Consider the following 21037-nt stretch of genomic DNA (forward strand, 5'->3'; position numbering starts at 1 on the left):
ACTTAAAGCACTAGATATACTGTCCCTAGTAGCATAGAGCTAAACTACAATACAAATAAACAAGCTTATAGAATAGTCTTATTATCACCAACAGGGTAACTTAACAACAGTCATCTGTACATCGCATGGTAATCAGATAAGCCATGAAATAGACAAGTTCAAAGAGCTATCAAATGTAAAGAATGGAAAGTCTCTGTAGTTTAAAACACCTTATTCAGATGTTGTACCCGAGTAAGTGTTACTAATCCAAACGTCCTGGTCCACAATTAACTCTAGTAGCTGTCCTCCTTCCAGTCACACAAGGCTGATGTGTGTGCAAGTGCCACTGGCACATCTGATCTTACACTGTTTTAGGCTGATGTCTAGTATGATTGGCTGTGTCCACACTTCGCTGGTGTTAAACATTTGATCATTACCCTTGATAGTATGGAACATCCATATTTGCACATGCCACATGAATATGCCACATTTATTTAATAAAACAGCAGCAACAATAATAATTCACACTGAAGGACAGAACGTACAAAGGGTGTTTTTGGAAACTTGTGCATAAGCAGTCTAAAACGCATACAAAAATGCAATTTGCAGCTGATTTAAAATAATGATTGAGGGGTCAACACTGTGGCATAGTGGGTAAAGCTGTCACCTGCAATGCTGGCATCCCATATGGGTGCCTGTTCAGGTCCCACTGCTCCTCCTCTGATCTGACTTATTATTTAATAAATAAATAAATAAATACATCTTTAAAAAATGAAATAAAATAATGATGGAAGCATTACTTTCACAGGAAAAGAGGACTCTGAACATAAAATGTATGGTTTTCTTTTATAGTCATTATTCTGTAGCAGGACTAAAAGAATAACCTTTGTTTAAAGAGAGATTAAAAGTCTAAACGTAAGAAATAATTGTAAGATCTCTAATGGTCATTTCATTCCTCTGCTTGGTTTTTCACGTTCGTGTGTGTGTGTGTGTGTGTAGGGGGTGGAGGGCAGGGCAGGAGGAGGGCACTCTCAAGTTTGGACTGATGCATAAGGCAACAAATAATCAATGCTTCATGTTTCTAGGTGCCTTCACTGTCATTATATTCTCTCCTCTCATAACAGACCTTAAGATTCTAATTAATTTAATGCCTCCAGGAATTTTTTTTCTAACAAGATATTTTTTCCCCAGTACCTGCCCAGTGGGTGACCTAACACAATCATTTAAATGGATAGGCAAAGACAAAAGAATATAAAAGATCAAGGAGCAAAAGGATGAGAAAATAGAGGAGAATAAAAACAAACATCACAAAGCAAATGAAAAATGCATTACTTCTGAAAGGGAAATAAGCACTGGCAGGCATAAATCCGGAACTCAAGAATGATCAGACAGATGAGAAAATTATGATTGGATTCTAAGATTCACATGATGAAAGGGTTTCTTAGCCTAAAAGCACACACAGGCATCTGTATGAAGTTACTTATTTTTCTCTAGTATGATTCATTTCTTTCTTTTCCCCAATTTACACAAGTCTGGGAAAGAAGAGATTCTGTGTTAACTCCTGACTCAAAACAAATCACAATGCTCTATAATAGGGTCAAAAGTTAGAAACATTAGGTCAGATATTTAGCATACAAGTTATGATATCACTTAAGACACCCTCACATCAGATTGGAATGCCTGAGTCCTGAGCTCCAGTCCCTGCTCGGCTTCTGATTTCTGTAATGGGCACACTAGGACGTAACAGGTGTTGGCTCAAGTACTTGGCCCCCTGCCATCCAAGTGGGAGACCCAGATAGAGTTCCAGGCTCCTGATTTGAGCCTGGTACAGCCTGAGTCATTGGAGCCATTTGGGGAGTAGCCAACATTTGGAAAATACAATCTCTCTCTCTCTCTTTCTCTCTCTCTCTCTCTCTCTCCACATACACACACACACACACACACACACCCCTTTCAAACAAATAAGACAAATAATTAAAAATGGAATCAGAACCAGAAGCAACATTCAAGGATAACTCTCAGGATAACTACACTTGCTATATATTTCCTCCTAATGCTATTTGTAAATTGACATTGATTGAAGACATCTCAGATACCTAATTATTTCTTAAATGGTTTTCTCTTTGCTTTTAATTTGCCATGGGCAAATTCTTGGTTAGCCTCCATGTTTCATTTTTTGTTTAGTGGCACAAGTTTTGTCTGATTTTCTAACCATGTTTCCATTAAAAGCTTCCTCCTTCTATTAATGAATTAAATAAGCAAGTTAAAGTCTCAGAGGGCATGTTGTCTTTTTCATGCCCAAATTAAGTGTTGGTTAGACAACTTGATGGCAAATCTTCTCATCTAATACACAGAAGGTTCTCTCTTTTACTTGTTTCAGTCTCTTTCTGAGGTCCAGTCCCAATGGAAGAGTGTCTGCCCACTCTGAAAAAGGATGACAGGTCATGTGTAGTGCCAAGAGATCGCTGCCTTGTTGAATGAGTCTGGTCTTGACTCAGCTTCTGACTTTTTCAATAAAAGTTCATCATGAGTCTCCAAGATAAAATCCTTCATGTTTAAGGATTGAAAATAATTGAATTAAAAAATCACTGTGTGAGACAAAATAGGTGTATAGTATAAATTCAGCACATAAACTAGTGTCTTAAATTTTCATTATATCATGCTCTAGGTTTATAAATGTCTTAAAGATGCAACTATTTAGACTTTCTTGGGAATTGAGGGTCTACTCAAACATATCACTTTCTCCTATTTTGTCATATTTGAAACAATGACCATGAAAGTGAGGATTCCAGGGCCAGCAGAACAGGGGGCAGAGAGGGGAGACTGAAATGATTGGATACATGTTTAAATTCCCAAACATATTAGTCCTAATTATTATAAAATATGTTTATAGGTAGACTTTAAGGGACTCCAGATTGTCATATTTGTTTTCTAGGTCCCATTTGGAGACCAAGGGGAGTACTTTAATGATCTAGCAACAGAATTTTTATGCCAAGCATTGTGCCTATACAGGCTCTATTTTTACATTCATATTAAAGTTTTTCTCCATATTTATTTATATAGACAGATTATATATAAATGTTTACATATACATATTTGCAAATATGATGCTCTCACAGTCTTTACACATCACCCTTTCTTATTGGCATTTTAAAAAAATCTTCACTTACTAGGTCTTTGTCTATGTGCCGTTTATTTTATTTGACAACTTTTCTGTGCTGTAAATGTTTCCATCAACAAGCTGAACCTCACTCTTCTGAGAAAATCTGATTTTAGGGGAACTCATGTGAAAAAAAAAGGAAAGTACAAAGAACCTTAAGTACAATTATTCTACATTAAAAAAGAGTTAAATTTAGTATCAGACATGGAAAGCAAAATTTAAGGGAAAGTACAAATTTTTTCATTAAAATTACATGTAAAAGTCCTTTTTATCAAGTAGAGTTTTTCTTCTAGATGACTATTGATGTCTCTAAAAATTAAAAACCGGTACCAATTCCCTTAAATAAAAGATTATAGTCCCAAGTATTTGAGCATTACTACAATGATATTTAACAACTGAAGATGATTCAGAGACAGAGGATGAAGAAAGATTAAGAGATGAAGGAATGGCCTTCACATCTGCAATGCTGATATACCAGAAGAAGAGATAAATCTGTGAGTAAGCTTTTGGGATTATCTCTAAACAGACAAAGGCTGACATATACAACACTGCAAAAAAAGCAGTTTCAATATGCCATATCATAAATGTTAAACATTATTTCAGACATTATAGGTATTTGTGGAATGAACCAGAAGACCAGAAGAAAGATCTCTGTTTCTGTCTCTCTTTCTCTCCACACCCCCCGTCTCTCTGTTACAAAGCCTAAGTAGAAAATAATAAACATTAAAATGAATGAATAAACTATTGCAATACATCTAATACTTTAACATGTTACATATCTAAAATATGTGTAATATATTGATAAATGATAATATTAACAATAAACAACACTCAGAATTACGGTTGCAATAAAACCAAACATATTCAAAACAGAGTCTGATAAATGCCACAAATCCTTGAAAAAATAAGTTCTTAGACATGTAGACCAATGGAACAGAACAGAAATGCCACAAATCAAACCATGCATTTACAACCAACTGATTTTTGACAAAGAAGCTAAAATGAATTCTTGCAGCAAAGACAATCTCTTCAACAAATGGAGCTTGGAAAATGGGATCTCTATGTAAAGTATGAAACTAGACCCCCTACCTTACACTTTATACAAAACTCCACACAAAATGGATTAAAGACCTAAATTTATGACCTGATACCATCAAATTAGTAGAGAACATTGGGGAAACAAAGCCAAAATTGATAAACGGGATTTCATCAAGCTGAGAAACTTCTGCACTGCAAAAGAAACAATCAGCAAAGGAAAGAGGCAATTGACAGAATGGGAGAAAATATTTGCAAACTACACAACTGATAAAGGATTAACGTCCAGAATATATACAGAGCTCAAGAAACAACAAAACAAACAATCCAGTTTAGAAATGGGCAATGAACCTGAACAGGCATTTTTTAAGAGAGGAAATTCAAATGACCAACAGACACTTGAAAATATGCTCAGGATCACAGGCCATCAGGGAAATGCAAATCAAAATCAAGATGAAGTTCCACCTCACTCCAGTTAGAATGGCTCTCATACAGAAATCAACAAACAACAAATGCTGAAGAGGATGTGGGGAAGAAGGTACCCTAATCCACTGCTGGTGGGAATGTAAACTGATGCAGTCATTGTGGAAGACAGTATGGAGATAACTCAGAAATCTGAATACAGACCTACCATATGATCCAGCCATCCCACTCCTGGGAATTTACCCAAACCAAAATAAATCAGCATCTGAAAGAGTAATCTGTACCTCCATATTCACTGCAGCATAATTCACAATAGCTAAGATACGGAATCAACCCAGATGTCCATCAACTGTTGTCTGGATAAAGAAATTATGGTATATATACACTATGGAGTTCTACTCAGCTGTAAAAAAAAATTAAATTCTGTCTTCTGCAACAAAAGGGGTGCACCTGGAGACCATTATACTTAGTGAAATAAGCCAGGCCTCAAAAGACAGATACTATATATTTTCCTTGATCCAAGGTAACTAAGAGAGTACCGAACATGTAATGTATTGGAGTGAAATAGACATCTTGAGATTCGATGATTGCTTATAGCCCTAGTTTCTTCTGTTTGGGAATAGTATTTTTTCTCTTAATACCCTGCTGAACTCTTCTATTTGGTATAGGGTTAACTTTATAATCATTAAACTGAACATAAATCTTTGTAAAAATTAAGAGTGGGAATGGGAGAGGGAGGAGGAGGAAGGGTTGGAGCGTTGGTGGGAGGAAAGGTAGGGAGGGAAGTAGCACTAGGTCCCTAAAGCTGTATATATGAAATACATGAAACTTATATAATTTAAATTTTTAAAAAATAGGAAAAATAAGTTCTTAAAGGACAATCACCTGCACAAGTTGTACTTTCAACTGTCAGAAAATATAAATAAGACATTATAGTTTATTAAAGTTACATTTACATCCAGTGTTCCTTTGCTCCTTGTTAAAACTCTTTGGAGAAGGCAGCTAAATTGGATCCATAATTTCGACAACTGGAAAGCATTCATTCTTTATTTTATATTGGCCTGTTGGCATATGCTAATAGCATGACTGATAAAGTTCTAGGAACCTAAAGCACAATGTGTTTATATGTCATAGTTTGTATTTCAACACTTTTGCAATTCCCAGAATCTGCGGTAATGTTAACTTCTACAAAATATATAAAGCTGATACTACTCATTAGTATTTACTTGGTAAATACATACTTCAAAGGCCTATACTGTACTCATATAAATCAGCAGACTTTCTTCAAGAACATAGTAAAAACACAGAATTAGAGGTTATATATGCTTTCGAAAGAAAATTTGGGAACAAAAGACATATTAGGATTTAAGATCCAGAATGCCTTCAATTAGCATGAATGTCAACAAACATTCATTGTGATGCATTAGTTTAAAAATATACATTGTTACATTTCTTCATCAGAGTTTTAATTGTACTTCTGTAAAATATAGTTAACTTATATTCTTATTTTAATTATCTAAATAAGAAAATGACAATATGTCCCTTTCCTTTCTAAATGTGTTTTCTAATAAGGGAATATTTTTGTAGCATAATATAAATATGAGGGTACTTTAAAAAGTTCATGGAAAATTGAGTTAAAAGATGTTAATGCACATATCCCCCCATCTTCAACTATACTAGTTACATGTGACTATAATGACAGAAGTTACAGTTATTATGGAAGAATACATAATACATAAAACATACATATATAATACATAAAACATTTGGAAGAAATGCTCTATAATAACTGTATATATAACTGTAATCTATATTTATGTATGACTAAAAAGGAATCATGTCAACTAAACTTATGTTTTTTATGTTTTAAACTATTTAAAAGTTACTGAATGTAGTCAACTGTACCAATATTAACAATCAAGGGGAAATACTCTTTTCATTAACTATAAAATAGAGCATATTTTGACTTTCTGTGTTGCCAGAAATATACATATTTACATCAAAACCCTATTTATATCGGTCTGTATCAATTTACTGATTTATATCATCTTAAATAATATCTAAAGTGATGATTTTCCTCTTAAACTCACTTGGTTTATAAACACTCAAACAAAAATAGGAATGTGTCAGGGAACAAACACATAAAATGAAAGCAGCATTTCAGACTCAAAGACATCAAAACATACATTTTTGTGTATATGTAACTAAGAGCTACTTTAATACATAGGTTTTATTGATAAATATATTTTCATAGGTCTAGAAGAGGTTAAACTGCATTAAAGTCATATCATTAAATTTCAGAAATGATCTCTAATGGAATATTTCATAATGGTTTAAGAGTCTGTCCAGCAATGATCCTAAGAATTAGCTACTCAGCAATAAGAAAAAGGAGCAGCTCAGCATTAATTACATCAGAACTAACTTCATTGTATTTGGCAGGTGTCCACTAAAATCAAATAGCCTTTGTTAATTAAGCCTATAGAACAGATCAAATCATTGTGTAATTTTGGAGGGTTTTCTTAGCCTATTGATTTTGGCAGGCACAAGTCATCGTGTCATTATATATCTTCTCATCAATGGACATTAAAATTGCAACTATTATGAAAGCTTCTTAGAAATATTTTAAAGATAAAAAGTCAAAGAGATTGGGAACAACCACTCAAATTTATGATCCATTTATCTAGCTTTGTAAAGTTCTATTCTGAAAAGAAATCATATCTCTGAAAAAAAGTCCCTGGGTCACATTAATTCAATTCCCCCTCATAATATTACCATCACTGAGTTTTAGTTCAGAATTACATTATGTTAATTGGTAATACAAAAAATCACAATATGGCCTGTTTACTTAAACACCACTTCTACATTTTTCAATAAACTGTGATTGAAGGCACTGGTGTGTATCATTATTTTTCTAAAATCCAGGCAAATTTATTACTTCTCATATTAATGAAATATATCTACATATATGTATATATTTTCATGTATTCACATACAGCCACTTCTCAACATTCAGACTGCTAACAATCATTGCTTCATTCCTTGAATCCTGCATGAGAACTTTACCATGAAATGAATGAGCACATTTCTATTTGTTTTATAAACTGTTTACAAAATATTTTATGTTCTATAAAGTGCTTGATTTTATTATTATAAAAGGAAGAAAAATAAGGAAGATATCTTAGAAAAGCCCATTTTTTCTTTTTTATATATCTTTTGACAGGCAGAGTGGACAGTGAGAGAGAGAGACAGAGAGAAAAGTCTTCCTTTGCCGTTAGTTCATCCTCCAATGGCCACTGCGGCCAGTGCGCTGTGGCCAGCGCACTGCGCTGATCTGATGGCAGGAGCCAGGTACTTCTCCTGGTCTCCCATGGGGTACAGGGCCCAAGCACTTGGGCCATCCTCCATTGCACTCCCTGGCCACAGCAGAGAGCTGGCCTGGAAGAGGGGCAACTGGGATAGAATCCGGCGCCCCGACCGGGACTAGAACCTGGTGTGCCCGCGCCGCAAGGCGGAGGATTAGCCTAGTGAGCCGTGGCGCCGGCCAGAAAAGCCCATGTTTTAAAGTACTGCAAACACACTATAACAGTGGGCCCTGAGAATTTAACCAAATTATGAACCAAATTATAATTATGGCCTAACAAAATCTGCAGCCAGGAAGTGTTAACATCATCACACAAACCAAACACCTAATTTTACTCTCCTTATTGTACCATATTGCCTCTTCCAGAGTTCATATGTACATTCATTTACATTGCTTATAAATATTGGGCATCAGCTATGCCCAAATTATTGTCTCAGTAAGAGCAATGATCTACAGCGCAGTGCGCCGGCCGCAGCACGCCGGCCGCAGCGGCCATTGGAAGGTGAACCAATGGCAAAGGAAGACCTTTCTCTCTGTCTCTCTCTCTCTCTCACTGTCCACTCTGCCTGTCAAAAAAAAAAAAAAAAAAAAAAAAAAAAAGAGAGAGAAATGATCTAAGTGATCCTAGTTCCTCCCTTCAAAAGCTCCAACATTCTGTACTTCACCAGTAAGTATTGTAAAATCAACGATTCTTTTGATTCGAGGATTCATGTGTAATGGGTGAATTTTAGGAAATACGCTCTTAGCTAAAATTTCTCATCATCAGAAAATAAAGATATGAAATATTATATAATTCTATGTTTAAACTGAGAGTTGTAAAGCTCAGGGTCAAATTTGGTGATTGAGTATAAAAGCCCTCTATAAAAAATATTACTCTTGGTGCCAGCGCTGTGGCACAGCAGGTTAATGCCCTAGCCTGAAGCACCAGAATCCCATACGGGCACCAGTTCGGGACACGGCTGCTCCACTTCTGATCTAGCTCTCTGCTATGGCCTGGGAAAGCAGTGGAAGATGGCCTAAGTCCCTGGGCTCCTGCACCCACGTGGGAGACCGGGAAGAAACTCCTGGCTTCAGATTGGTGCAGTTCTGGCCATTGCGGCCAATTGGGGAGTGAACCATCAGATGGAAGACCTCTCTCTCTCTCTCTCTCTGCTTCTCCTCTCTCTCTAACTCTGACTTCCAAATGAATAAATAAATCTTTTAAAAAAATTACTCTTTCAATTTCTTTCAGATGAATTTTTTTTCTTATCTATATATTTTAATGTAGTTTTGCTATGGGAAGTTCTAAAAGCTGTCCTAAATACATAATTCTTAAATAAAATATAAACAAATGACACAGTGTATTTTTCTCTCCTGCTAAAAGCACTAAAACTATCACATTACAAATTATTATTTTGAAAGGTAATCCTAATTATGAATATCCAATGCCTTCAATTTAAATTCTAGTTTTCCATTTATTAACCTTATGGCCCAAGACAAGTTCCTGAATCTTTTTCTTTTCTCTTTGATCCTAAACTTACTTAGTAACAAATGGAAAAATTCCATGTTTAACTAACTACTCGAAATGTGAGAATTAATGCATGCAAAGTTCATAGCACAGTGCCTGGCATATATTAGTTGCTATAATGTTGTATTATATTTACTAAGTTATAACATGTTTCTATCCATTATCTAATCTAAACCAGTTATGAGTTTTAACTCCATCCCACAAAAAAATCATCATAGCACTCAGTTCACGAGAATGTGACCTAAACTGGATATAGTGTCATGGTAAATGAAATTTGTTAAGACTGGGTCATTAGGGTAGGCCCTAATCCACTATGACTGGTGTTCTTACAAAAAGGAAAATTTGGATACAGTCAAGCTTATAGAGGGAATGCCAGGCAAAGATGAAGGAGGAGATCAAATGATGCTTCTACACTAGCTAGCACACAGGGCTTTCACTTCCAAGAGAAGGTCTCACATGAAAAAAGGGCTCCTCTGGTCCCCTGCAGACAGATGACAGATGGGACAACCAGGGATGCTCTAAGAAAATCATTTTTGCAGAAATATAACACAAGGGAATGTTCCCTCCCCTCCAGAGTCAGAGCACTTACTGGGCTGGATGACCTCAGGTCAAGTTGAGAGTCTTCCCTCTTCTTTCAATGGGGCACAAGTCTCTGTGCAAAAACCCCAGATGAATCTCATTCCTGAATAGGAACAGCACCTCCCCACCTCCTCAACCCAGTGATGTGAACCTGGGCTACAGCTGAAAGCTGATCAGTGGATTCATTCTCATTTAAGTGTCAGCCCTGCACTCTGGCCTCCTGCCCACCAAAGTTTCAAAGATACTGCTTCCATTGCTTCTCCTGAGGCTTTTGTCACCCTACTGGGCTTTGAGGAGCTGGAAATTTTAGAGGAGCCCAGGACTGCCCTGCCAGCAGGTGGGACGCTTCCATAAAGGTACTTGTTTATCTGAAAGCAGATAATGTGTGAAGCCAAAGCCCAGCTTGGTTGTTTAGTCTGTGGAAATGATGGGGTGGAGCAGAAAGGAAGAGAGGAAGAAAGGAGACTGGCCCTGGGCTTCTTCCACTGCACATCTTAGAGGTGCTGGCATGAGGATCTTGGGCCTACTCAGGGTCTAGGGAAGTCCTGGCACAGGGGAGGAAGCACGTAGCAAACACCTGCAGAAGTCAGAAAGGAGGGAAGCTAGGAAGGGAAGAATGTCCCCAGGAACCTGGCCCTCCCGTGCCACCATCAGATTTAGCAGACGTGCAGGGAGAACTGAGAGCTGGCATGTCTAGGGGAAAGGTCCCATTCCACCCATCTCCAACAATGGGAAGCTGACAATCAGATAAGAATTGTAGTCATCCCCATCTCTACAAAACCCAGGTTTACTCCATAACTGAAAATGTCCCTTCATGTTTTAACAACATTTATGCAGCGCACTGACCTTGAAAAAAAATCCTCAGAAAATTAAGGTTATTGAAAAAAGAGAAACAACCCCTCAGAAATCAGATAATTAATTCCTCAGGTTCAGGATTGGGACTACTTGTGCGTGGCTTTTGGTGGCAGCTGAAAATGAAGGCTTTCTATTGATTATCATTAATTTTTTTAATGTGTGAGCAACAGCAAAAAGTTGGACTTGCTCCGTACCTTTTGTTCTGCTTGTTAAGTGACCCCTGGAGAGAGTGCAGGAGAGCTGGTTGGGGCTTGGTACCCGTGCCCAGCAGAAATGAAGAAAAACCATTAGTGTCAAAATGGACAGTGAACTGCAAATTGCCTCCAGGGGACAGGTAGCGGTTTGCCAGACCGCTCCTGTGAGGGTTGTGGTGGGATATGCAAGGAACAACAAATATTGCCAACAAACCACCAGAAGCGAGGGGGAGGCATGGAAAATATTTTCCCTCATAGCCTTAGAAAGAAGCAACCTTAACAACACCTTGGTTTTAGACTTGTAGGCCAAAGAACATTCCACGTATCATTTAAACCACTTATTACATGGCATTTTGGTACAACATCCCTAGGAATAGATGTAACTACAAAACGCGGTAAGTTGGTTAGTATTACAGATACTCTCAACTCTCCAGTTGAGAGAGATGAAGTAACTCACCGAAGGCCACACAGTTAACCAACAGTAGCTTGGAATTCAGACCCTAGTTATGTTTCTCTAATGTTAGGGATTTTAAAAGCATTACAAATAAAAAATAAGAAAACTCAAATATAATTTCTTATAATTTTTCACGGTTATGGAGCTGCTGTAACATTATCATTAAAAAAACCTAGCAATTGACTACTTTTAGTCAAGAAAAAATAGAACAACACTCATAGATTTCTACATTTTCCAACGAGAAGGCTTTATGGTAAAATTAGTTGAAAGTATTTTTCTAGATCTTAACAAACCAAATAAATAATGAGCACTAGAAATGCCAAGCCGGGAAGATATATATATGTTTTTAGTATGATTGTGTTGAAATATATATTTCTATAGTTAGCATTCATATAGTGTGGAAATAGTAAATCTACAAACAAGCGTAGGAGAACCAAATGACAGTAAGAAAAAAAAGCCAGGTGAACTATAAATGTTATCAGAGTTTTCTAAGCAATGAGGACAAAAAGGTAAACCTACGGAGTCTGGACATTCATAAAGTCCATGACATGAAAACAAGTCAGCGGTGCAGTGAAATACAAGTATGTACGAACTGTAATGGGTGCATCATCTAGCTCTGACACTCCAGAAAATTCACTAATTTATTGCTGGAATTAGCTATGAGTTACATCCATAGATTATAGATGTTGTCTCCAATAATACAGTTCTTAGGTAGACTCTCAGAATAAGCCAATGGCCTCATGCCCAAACACTCAGAGACTGATGCAAGTTTAAAAATGGCCAATACAAATAGCAGTCAAACAAGTAGTACTCAGATGCTCAAGAATAAACTATAACAGAATCCTGATATTTCATATTCCCACAAAGGCAAAACTGATCATTTTGAATCAAAGACCAAAGAAGTTCGACATCCCTTCATGAAAATAAAACCACTGGAAGGGCCAAGCTTTTCTTCAAAAAACAGTTTGGCATCTGCTCTAGCACCTAGGAAGATGAGTGAGTCGGGCCACACGTGGCTTTCCTTGTCTACTGGAGCCATACAAAGAGAAACAAAAATCAAATACATTCAGAATGTATTTACTTTTAAGCAAGTAACTTTCTGGCAAGTCAAAGCAATTTAAATACCCAAAGCTCTGTGACAAAGTTTTATTCCTAACTTTACTCTTAAACCCTGCAATCTTACAAAAATTAAATATTTGCAGGGGATTATGCTAACAGAGTCACTAGTATAAAGAAGTATAGTTTTTTTTTTCTGTTCTCAAAATAGTGTGAGGAGGAGGCATCCACTCATCCTGTGCAGTGAAGTCTTCAAGTCATTTCTACAAACTACAAAAGAAAGGGTACTAAATGTATTCCACTGCTGAAACTGTGAGTTTTTCAGATGCCCATTACCTCTTTGGTCTCTTATCATAATTTCTCACTTTGAAATCCTAAATCACAAAATTCAAAACCCATGAAAAGGCCCTTTGCCCTCTTAACCACCAACTCCTCCTTCCAGCCCTGTGTTCCAGGCTGAAGTAGACTTACCTCCCGTCTGAGTGATGACCTGTATGTCACTTGAGAGAGGACCATCTCCAATTGAGGTAAAAGCCAGCACTTTGACAGAATATGTTTTCTGGGGCACAAGGTTGCCAATTGTGGTGATTTGGCTGTCAGCTACATTGTGTTTCATCCAGTTATTGACGTGCTGAGTGGGATCCATTGTATAATATACTCTGTATCCCTGGATCTGTCCATTTGGCTCCTCAGGTTCCTTCCACTGTACCAAAATGGTGGTTGAACTCAACATGCGTGCTTGGACATCCCTCGGGGCACTGGATGGAGCTTGCTCTGAGGTCTGTGTTAGCACAGGCTCACTGGGAGGTCCTCGCCCAATGTTATTGACAGCAACAACCCTGAATTCATAATCTGAGTAGGGACTTAGTCCAGCAACACTGTAGCGTGTGGTCGCCACCCCATCAATTTCTTTGTAAGGTTCCTCAGAGTTCTTAGGTTTATGCTGAATGATGTAGTAAGAGACCGGCTCAGGGTTCCCAGAGTCCCATGTCAGTGTAATGCTTGTAGCTGTGCTCTCAGTCACTACTGGAGTTCCTGGAGGTTTGGGTAAGGCTTGGGGGAGAAGAAGAAACAATGATCTTGCAAGGGCTGATAAACTGCTATTGGGTCACAGCATTGCATATCTACTGGAGATTTCATCAGATGGCACTATAGCCAACAAGTTTCTTAAATGGTCAAGGAGTGCAATAAAATACATAAATTCCATTTTACAACAATGTTCTGATAACAAACGTTTAGTCTTATATTCAAATTCACTACTTATTTAAGTGACCCTGGATGAATTGCTTAACCTTGTTTGGATTTAATTTTCTCACATAAAAAATGAAAAAAAAATAGTATTACTCAGGCTGTATCACACATGGGTTTGCTAATCTAATTGTGAGCTAATCTAGCAATGCTTTTAGAATATAGATGGGCACCTCAAAAAATTAGTTGCAATTATTACTATTATTATAGAAAAAGTTTTGTCAGTTAACCCCTTTCTTTAAAAAATAAATAATCTAACCCTAAACTATTAAACATTGATAAGAACAAAGTTTGGAATATACTGAAGTGCAATTAAATTGCTATAAAATAGTGTTCATATTCTTTTCCAGCAGTGAGATACAGGTAAAGTTGCTGAAATCTTGTTAACAAATAACCTAAAGAAGAATTTTAGGTAAAAAATATTAATCATTTCAAATCAAATTTTTTCTTAATGTGTAAAAATATTGAAGGAATTACATTAATTCATATTCACAATCACTTTTAAAGTATTTTATTGTTATATGAAAATTTTAGACTCAACAACAGAAATATCTGAGATTCTAGCTACTTCACAACCATTTGCAATTAAATTGACCTAGAGAATCAATGATTTTCTTACACTCAAAACAATTCAAAATGCTACTGATAAACAATACAAAGCATCTACATTGATGGCCTCATATTTAAGTGCCTTAGTATGGACTAGTTCTGAAAGGCAAGGATAAAGTCATAGAAAGGGGAATCCTATTTGCTGATTTTTACAGAAAAAACACAGAAGGTACCACTCACACAAATGGGCTTGTAGTATCCCTGGTTTCCTTGTCAATATAAACACAGAACATATATACATCCTAGAATGGCAGCTTTGAGAGCAAAACACTGTGCTTCTTACTTACTGCTATATTTCAATGCCTAGACCATTACCTTACACTGAGTAGGTTTTTAATGAGAATCACTAAATTACTGACTAAATCAAAGAGTGAGAATCCATTCTCCTCACTCTCTTCAATCTGTTCTTTTCCTTTTGATTTATTTATCTATTGCCTTTAAGCTTTACCCTGATGTTTTATTTATTTTTGAGGTGGGAAGGGTAAGGAAGTAGCACGCATCAGGAAAACAAAGATAAGAAGGTGAACAGGATCCCTGCTTTTGAATTCTTGAAGGTCTTCAGCTAACCTTCAAATATTTAAAGCTGAAATGGTTATTATGAAAAAAAGTGATTCAATATTTGCATATTTCTCTAAGAACTATAGAATGACAATATTTGGCCAAGGGAATTTATTGAAAATAGTAAAAAGAATTTGTTCAAATACTGTAGCCTGACATTTTTCAAGGCAATGGGTGATCCAGATATCCCCGGGATGTCAAGGCAAATACAAACCCTGCTAATTAAAGTTCTGTTTACTGATATTTAGCTGACATTGTTAGTTTCATAAAATCACATTCATAGCACTATATAGGTTTTCTGTCTGTAATACATTAATAAAACAAGTATGCTTTATATTTTAAGGATATGTGATTCAACACTGTTTTAAACAACTAGTAAGTACTGACAATGTGTACTTCTGTTCTTGGGTGACATTACTGGTTTCATATGGCATTTGATATATATAAGCTAGGTTGTAGATACAACACCAAGTACTAAATGTGTGCTGCATATTCTTAAGATCATACCGCTTATATTAAAAAAGAGAGGATAATTTGTGTTCATTTTTCAACACTTCCAGACATTTGTAGAAACTTGGTAACACCTTCAGCCTGGCTCAATTTGTACAAAGTTTTCTAGAATTTTCGAAAAACTGGGTAAAAACAACTGATATTCCTATATCCTCACATTCTTTTCTTATTCCAAAATATTCATTGAATATGTACTTCATATTTGTTTTATGATTATGTAGTTCATTTATTTCAAAGAGATAGTATTTCTTGAGCATTCATCTATGCAAAATGAAATATAAAACAAACAATATAATGTTACTTGCATTTTGATTTTTAATTGTAGGGCCCATCACATATTTATAGCATCTATTTTTACACAATATTTATTTCAATTATATTTTTCTTCCTTCTACTTTGTTTTCAGGAATTTCATGAATTTAAAATCACCTATTAGGATTTTTCTGGTTACTCTGACAATTTTGGACTAGCAAGAAGCCTGTATACGTAAGTCCTACCATAACAGTCAATCATGGGAGCTGGTGTGGTGACATAGTGGGTTAAGCCACTGCCTGCAATGTCTGCATCCAATATAGGTGCCAGTTCTAATCATAGATGCACCACTTCCAATCTAGCTCCTTGCTAATGCTCCTGGGAAAGCAGAGGAAAATGGCCCAAGTCCTTGGGCCTCTGTACCAATGTCGGAGTCCTGGATGAAGCTCTGGGCTCCTGGCTTTGGCCTGGTCCAGCCCTAGCTGTTGCAGCCATTTGGAGAGTGAACCAGTGGATGGAAGATCTTCCCTTTTCCCCCATAACTCTTTCAAATAATAAATAAAGGCATAAATAAATCTTCAAAAAAACTATTAAAACTATTGAGAGGCCAGCACTATGGCATAGTGGGTAAAGCTGCCGCCTGCAGTGCTGGCATCTTATATGGGGCGCTGGTTTGAGTCCTGGCTACTCCATTTTCAATTGAACTCTCTGATATGGCCTGGGAAAGCAGTGGAAGATGGCCAAAGTCCTTGGGCCCCTGCAGCCACATGGAAAACTTGAAAGAAGCTCCTGGCTTTGGATCAGCCCAGCTCTGGCTATTTTGGTCATTTGGGTAGTGAACCAGCAGACTGAAGATCTCTCTCTTTCTCTCTCTCTCTCTCTCTCTCTTTCTGCCTCTCCTTCTCTGTAACTCTTTCAAATAAATGAATGAATAAATCTTAAAATACACACACACACAAACACACACACAAACTATTGAGTAGCCCAAAGAAGGGCAGTCTCATTACAATCAGAAAGGTTAAAAACAAACATAAGGTCAATCATACCCAGCATTTCTGATTCTGTCTGGTTATAGCCTGGACTTGGTCTCTTGTACAATATTTTGGCAAACATTCCCACTTAGGATGCTGATGCTTTTAAGAAAGAACCTAGTGCCTAGACAAGTGTATATAATACCAAAGATACAATCAGGATATATCTGTTGGGAACAATGAATGATGAATTGAATTATTTTAGAATTCTGAGGACAGACATTCTAGGCACATTAGTCAGGTAGCTTGAATATACCCAGATCCCCCAAAGCATGACCCCTTGAGCTTACCTTTGACAGTGATCTGTGCTATTGCTTCAATGACACCCAGTGTAGACATAGCAACACAGGTATAATTTGCTGACTGTCTTACATCATTCAGTTCTAGGACATTTCTTCCTATTGGCATATCATCTTCAGGTGTCAGATCTTCTGCCCCCAACATCCACTTCACATAAGGCATTGGTGACCCCACAGCCACACAGGTGATATTAACACTTCCACCTGGCATGATTTCATGATTAGTGGGTGGGATAGAGAATCTTGGTGGGACACGGCGAACTGGAACAAAACACAAAAGAAGATGATAACATATACAAGCCAAGGAAAAGGTGGCTTGTTAAACACATGACATGCACTGTACAGAAACAATTAAACAACTGAAACATATTGTGGATTGTCCAAAAACAAAACATGAAGAAAAACTGTGGATAATACAGACCATACAAGTATGGTGTGTGTATACACAGAAGAATTTGTTTGGTTTAGTAGTTTGTATCTTAGACACATTCATACAAAAGTTGATTCAGACCTACAAGGGCCCCACAAAAAAACTATCTACAAACTAACAATACACAAACATCATGCAGAAGATAAACACAAAAACATATACATGCATGCATATAGCAATGATCCTATGCATGCATGTATATGCAGAAAAGGGGGCTGGAAAGTCACCAGCATGTTTAAGTTGAGTATATAAACCAAGTTCAGTGCTGTGCACTTCCAGCTGATGTGAATGTATGCGTGATACCACACTATCACATCTCAGCCCTGAAAACACCACCTAGAGTATACCGAAAGTGCAATTTATTTGCTTTCAGGTTCAGAGTGGATGCAGCCTCAAGACCTCACACTAACACTGGAACAATACAGAAACATACACACATATTGATTTACAGTCACAGAGGAAGAAACAGGCCAACACCAGTAGAGATACTGGATTGGGTCATGCAAAGCATGCACAAGATGGAATCTCAAGGCCCGTGCTAAGGATTATGGGGCAATGGCTGGAATTTAAAACAATAACAGCAGAAGGAATAATGAGGACATAGAACTAAACACAAAGGTGGGAGATAAGGTACAGTGCTTGGGACAAAGGTTTAGGGGATGACAGGGCTGAAAGTTGGAAGATATTAGATTAAGTGGAGCTGGTAAAGAAAGGATTGCAAATTTCGGAAGGGAGCTGGGTATTGCACACTCAGGATTCCATTCAGTTCACATCTGAGGCAGAACAACATAAATGACAACAAAATCAAATACAAGGCTTTTTATGCCCACATTCAAACTGAAGGACATCAGTTCTAAAACACACAGTGGGACAGGACATTAAGAGAAGAGATCATATTAAAGCAAAATAACACAGAAGAAATTACCAAGCGATTACAGTTCAGTGTTCCTGCTTCAGATAAACTGCAGGTTTATGTGTGTTTACATACACATGTCTTGAATATGGTACAATGAAAGAGTGAGAGATCAATGGGATTCATCTTGGGCTTTTATTGGCAAAACATTACACCATGAGAATTTCAGATAAAGAGGGTAATCTTTTAGGAACAAACCTTTGATACAGATCATAAACTGATTTTAAAACTATAAATATACTGAAAAGCAAACAACTTCATAACCCGAAGAAGATAAGTAAGTAACTCTATCTGAAAACTTTTTGGCTGCACTTAAGATTGAGTTAAACCTCTGTTGATTTGAGAGGGCTCACTGCAATGGCCTCGTGGGTGAATGACAGTTACAGGAGAAGAAGAGAGAGCTAAGCATGCCTCCTGCAGCCAATTCACAGAGGTTACACAAAGCAAGCAGGAGCCAGTGTAGACTCTGAGGTGTTGAAGAACATGTCAAGAAAAATGGAGGAGAGTTTAGTCTTCATGCTTGGAATTAGGGGAACAATTATAAAAAGTCATTCTATGGGCAGCAGGCATTTTTATAAGACAGAAATTAAAGGTGGGGTGGGAGACGGGAAGAGTGGAGCAGGAGGAAAGCAGGAACACTGACCAAGTTCACTGGACCTTAGAGAGTTAAGTGTTACCAGTTACCATGCACCCAGCTACATTCTTTCCCATCATGCACCACAGTTAGACGTCACCAGCAAGCACCGGAAGCCATGGCCAGAGCATTCTCTGCTAAAACATACCATTAACCAAAAGAAGACCACAATGCAGCTACATTCATTTCATTTGTATTCTTTGTTATTGGTTTAAGTAATAGTTTTGTAAGGTGGGTAAAAAGTAAAAAACACACCAACCTTCTCGCAGCTCTGAGGGATGTAGGGGGTTTGATGCAGAACACAATGAAATGAGGAAAGGAGAAAAACAAGGGAAACACAGAGAGAGTAAAAAGGCCATATCAAGGCTTTCAACTGCTACTTGAACATTTTATTTAATCTAATTAACCTTCCTGCCTCACTTGAAAAATTAGCAATACCTCGCGGACTAACACGGTATTAGAAACAATAGCTAGCATCATTTTGAAATTTTCCATGGAAGAAGGTACACATGCCTCATGCAGCAAAGGAGGACGCCATTGTGAGAAATGGGATCCAGGGGTTTTCAAAGAATTAAGGAAAGAAACCATGTTTGTCATTCTGCCCCCTCCCCCGCCCCCTCCCTCCAGTCTCCATAGAATGAAAAAAGGAAAATCATCCCCCCAGGGGAAAAAACTATTTCTAACCAAAATTTCAAAATCAAGCTAGATATTTTCTTAAGGGAAGCCCACCCTATTGTAATTTAATGCCCTCATGGTCTTTTATGTATCCCCACCCCCACCCCCACCCCCACCCCCAACTTTTGTGGTTATTCACAGACAAGGAGACCAGGAATAAGCATGTGTCCGATGGACAAAACACTACAGGAACCCGTTTTGAGAACTCCTGCAGAAGTACTTCTGTCTGGTTGAACTGAAAGGTGCTGCCATTCAGAGACTCAAAATATAATCATTTCTATTACTTTAAGAGAAAATATGAATGTATCCTAATAAATCATTTTGGTTCCAAGGACAACTAATATTTTTATAAATACAGTGTTTCATGGCTATGAAAAGATTAAAGTTTTCAGTAAGTCAATAATTCAAACAACGAAATATGTGCATATAGGTGCATGCATATGTATATTATATAAGTATATGCATATATATATAATACTGTATTATGAAATTAAGAAAATATCAAAAGATGCAGGAAAAGACAATTATGCTAACTAAATTTAGCACCCATTGTTTTAAACAGTGGTTTTATCCTTATAGCTTGGCAGCAGTGGTCATAAAGACACAAACACCTTTACGCTTAGAGCTGCACAGAAAACTTGTTAGTAGCACACTGAGAAATTATTTCAGGGTTTGGTAAGAGAGCAGAAGAGGAACAACAGAAAAAAAGAAAAAGAGGAAAACCTCCAACAAATGCAAAGCAGAGTTCAATCAATGCAGTAAAAGGAGAAGTCAAAATGTGCAAATGCAATTATACTTACAAACTTCAGCCTCGGGATAGAAGTGGTATATTTAAATATTTAAATTCTATATTTATTAAATGCTTCAGCTACAATGGCTATCATCAAATCATTATTTTCAATACTGACATAACATGGACCCTATGGGTATCTTAACTCCCCCTGAGCCTGAATGAAGAAGCAATGCCAGGGCTGAGTCATTCCTACCTCTGACATATAAATTGGCAGGGGCAGAATAGCGAGTGCCCGCGCTGTTGGTGGCAACACACTCATATTTTCCTTGGTCAGATTCTTCACTCTGTTCGATCTGAAGGGCTCCTGTATGGATATAAAATATATTGCCAAAGAGATGGTCAGAGGAGGCTTTTTCAGTTCAGGAAGCAAAACCTCTTAACAATATGAAAAGCCCTGCAAAGCGAAGGTCCGCTCAGCGTCGACTCAATCTCTCGCTAAGGTGCACAGACAGAAAATGATGCGATGAGAAAAACATATAGAG

The 21037-nt window shown here is 37.2% G+C and overlaps 1 protein-coding gene across 10 annotated transcripts in view; it reads right to left on the reverse strand.

The window, feature by feature from the left end:
- PTPRD (protein tyrosine phosphatase receptor type D) overlaps nucleotides 1-21037 on the reverse strand; it is a 1630925-nt gene that overhangs the window by 180517 nt on the left and 1429371 nt on the right. For 5 of the 10 annotated variants that reach the window (XM_070051957.1, XM_070051959.1, XM_070051961.1 and 2 more), the window contains 4 exons: nucleotides 20749-20859; nucleotides 19347-19358; nucleotides 17102-17371; nucleotides 13075-13656 (listed from right to left, as the gene is read on the reverse strand). In XM_070051957.1, coding sequence (XP_069908058.1) covers nucleotides 13075-13656; nucleotides 17102-17371; nucleotides 19347-19358; nucleotides 20749-20859 — 975 coding nt within the window. The remainder of the gene's footprint in view (nucleotides 1-13074; nucleotides 13657-17101; nucleotides 17372-19346; nucleotides 19359-20748; nucleotides 20860-21037) is intronic. The other 5 variants (XM_070051976.1, XM_070051973.1, XM_070051970.1 and 2 more) reach the window with 1 other exon arrangement.

This window comes from Oryctolagus cuniculus, chromosome 1, assembly GCF_964237555.1.
Source record: "Oryctolagus cuniculus chromosome 1, mOryCun1.1, whole genome shotgun sequence".
Lineage (NCBI taxonomy): Eukaryota > Metazoa > Chordata > Mammalia > Lagomorpha > Leporidae > Oryctolagus > Oryctolagus cuniculus.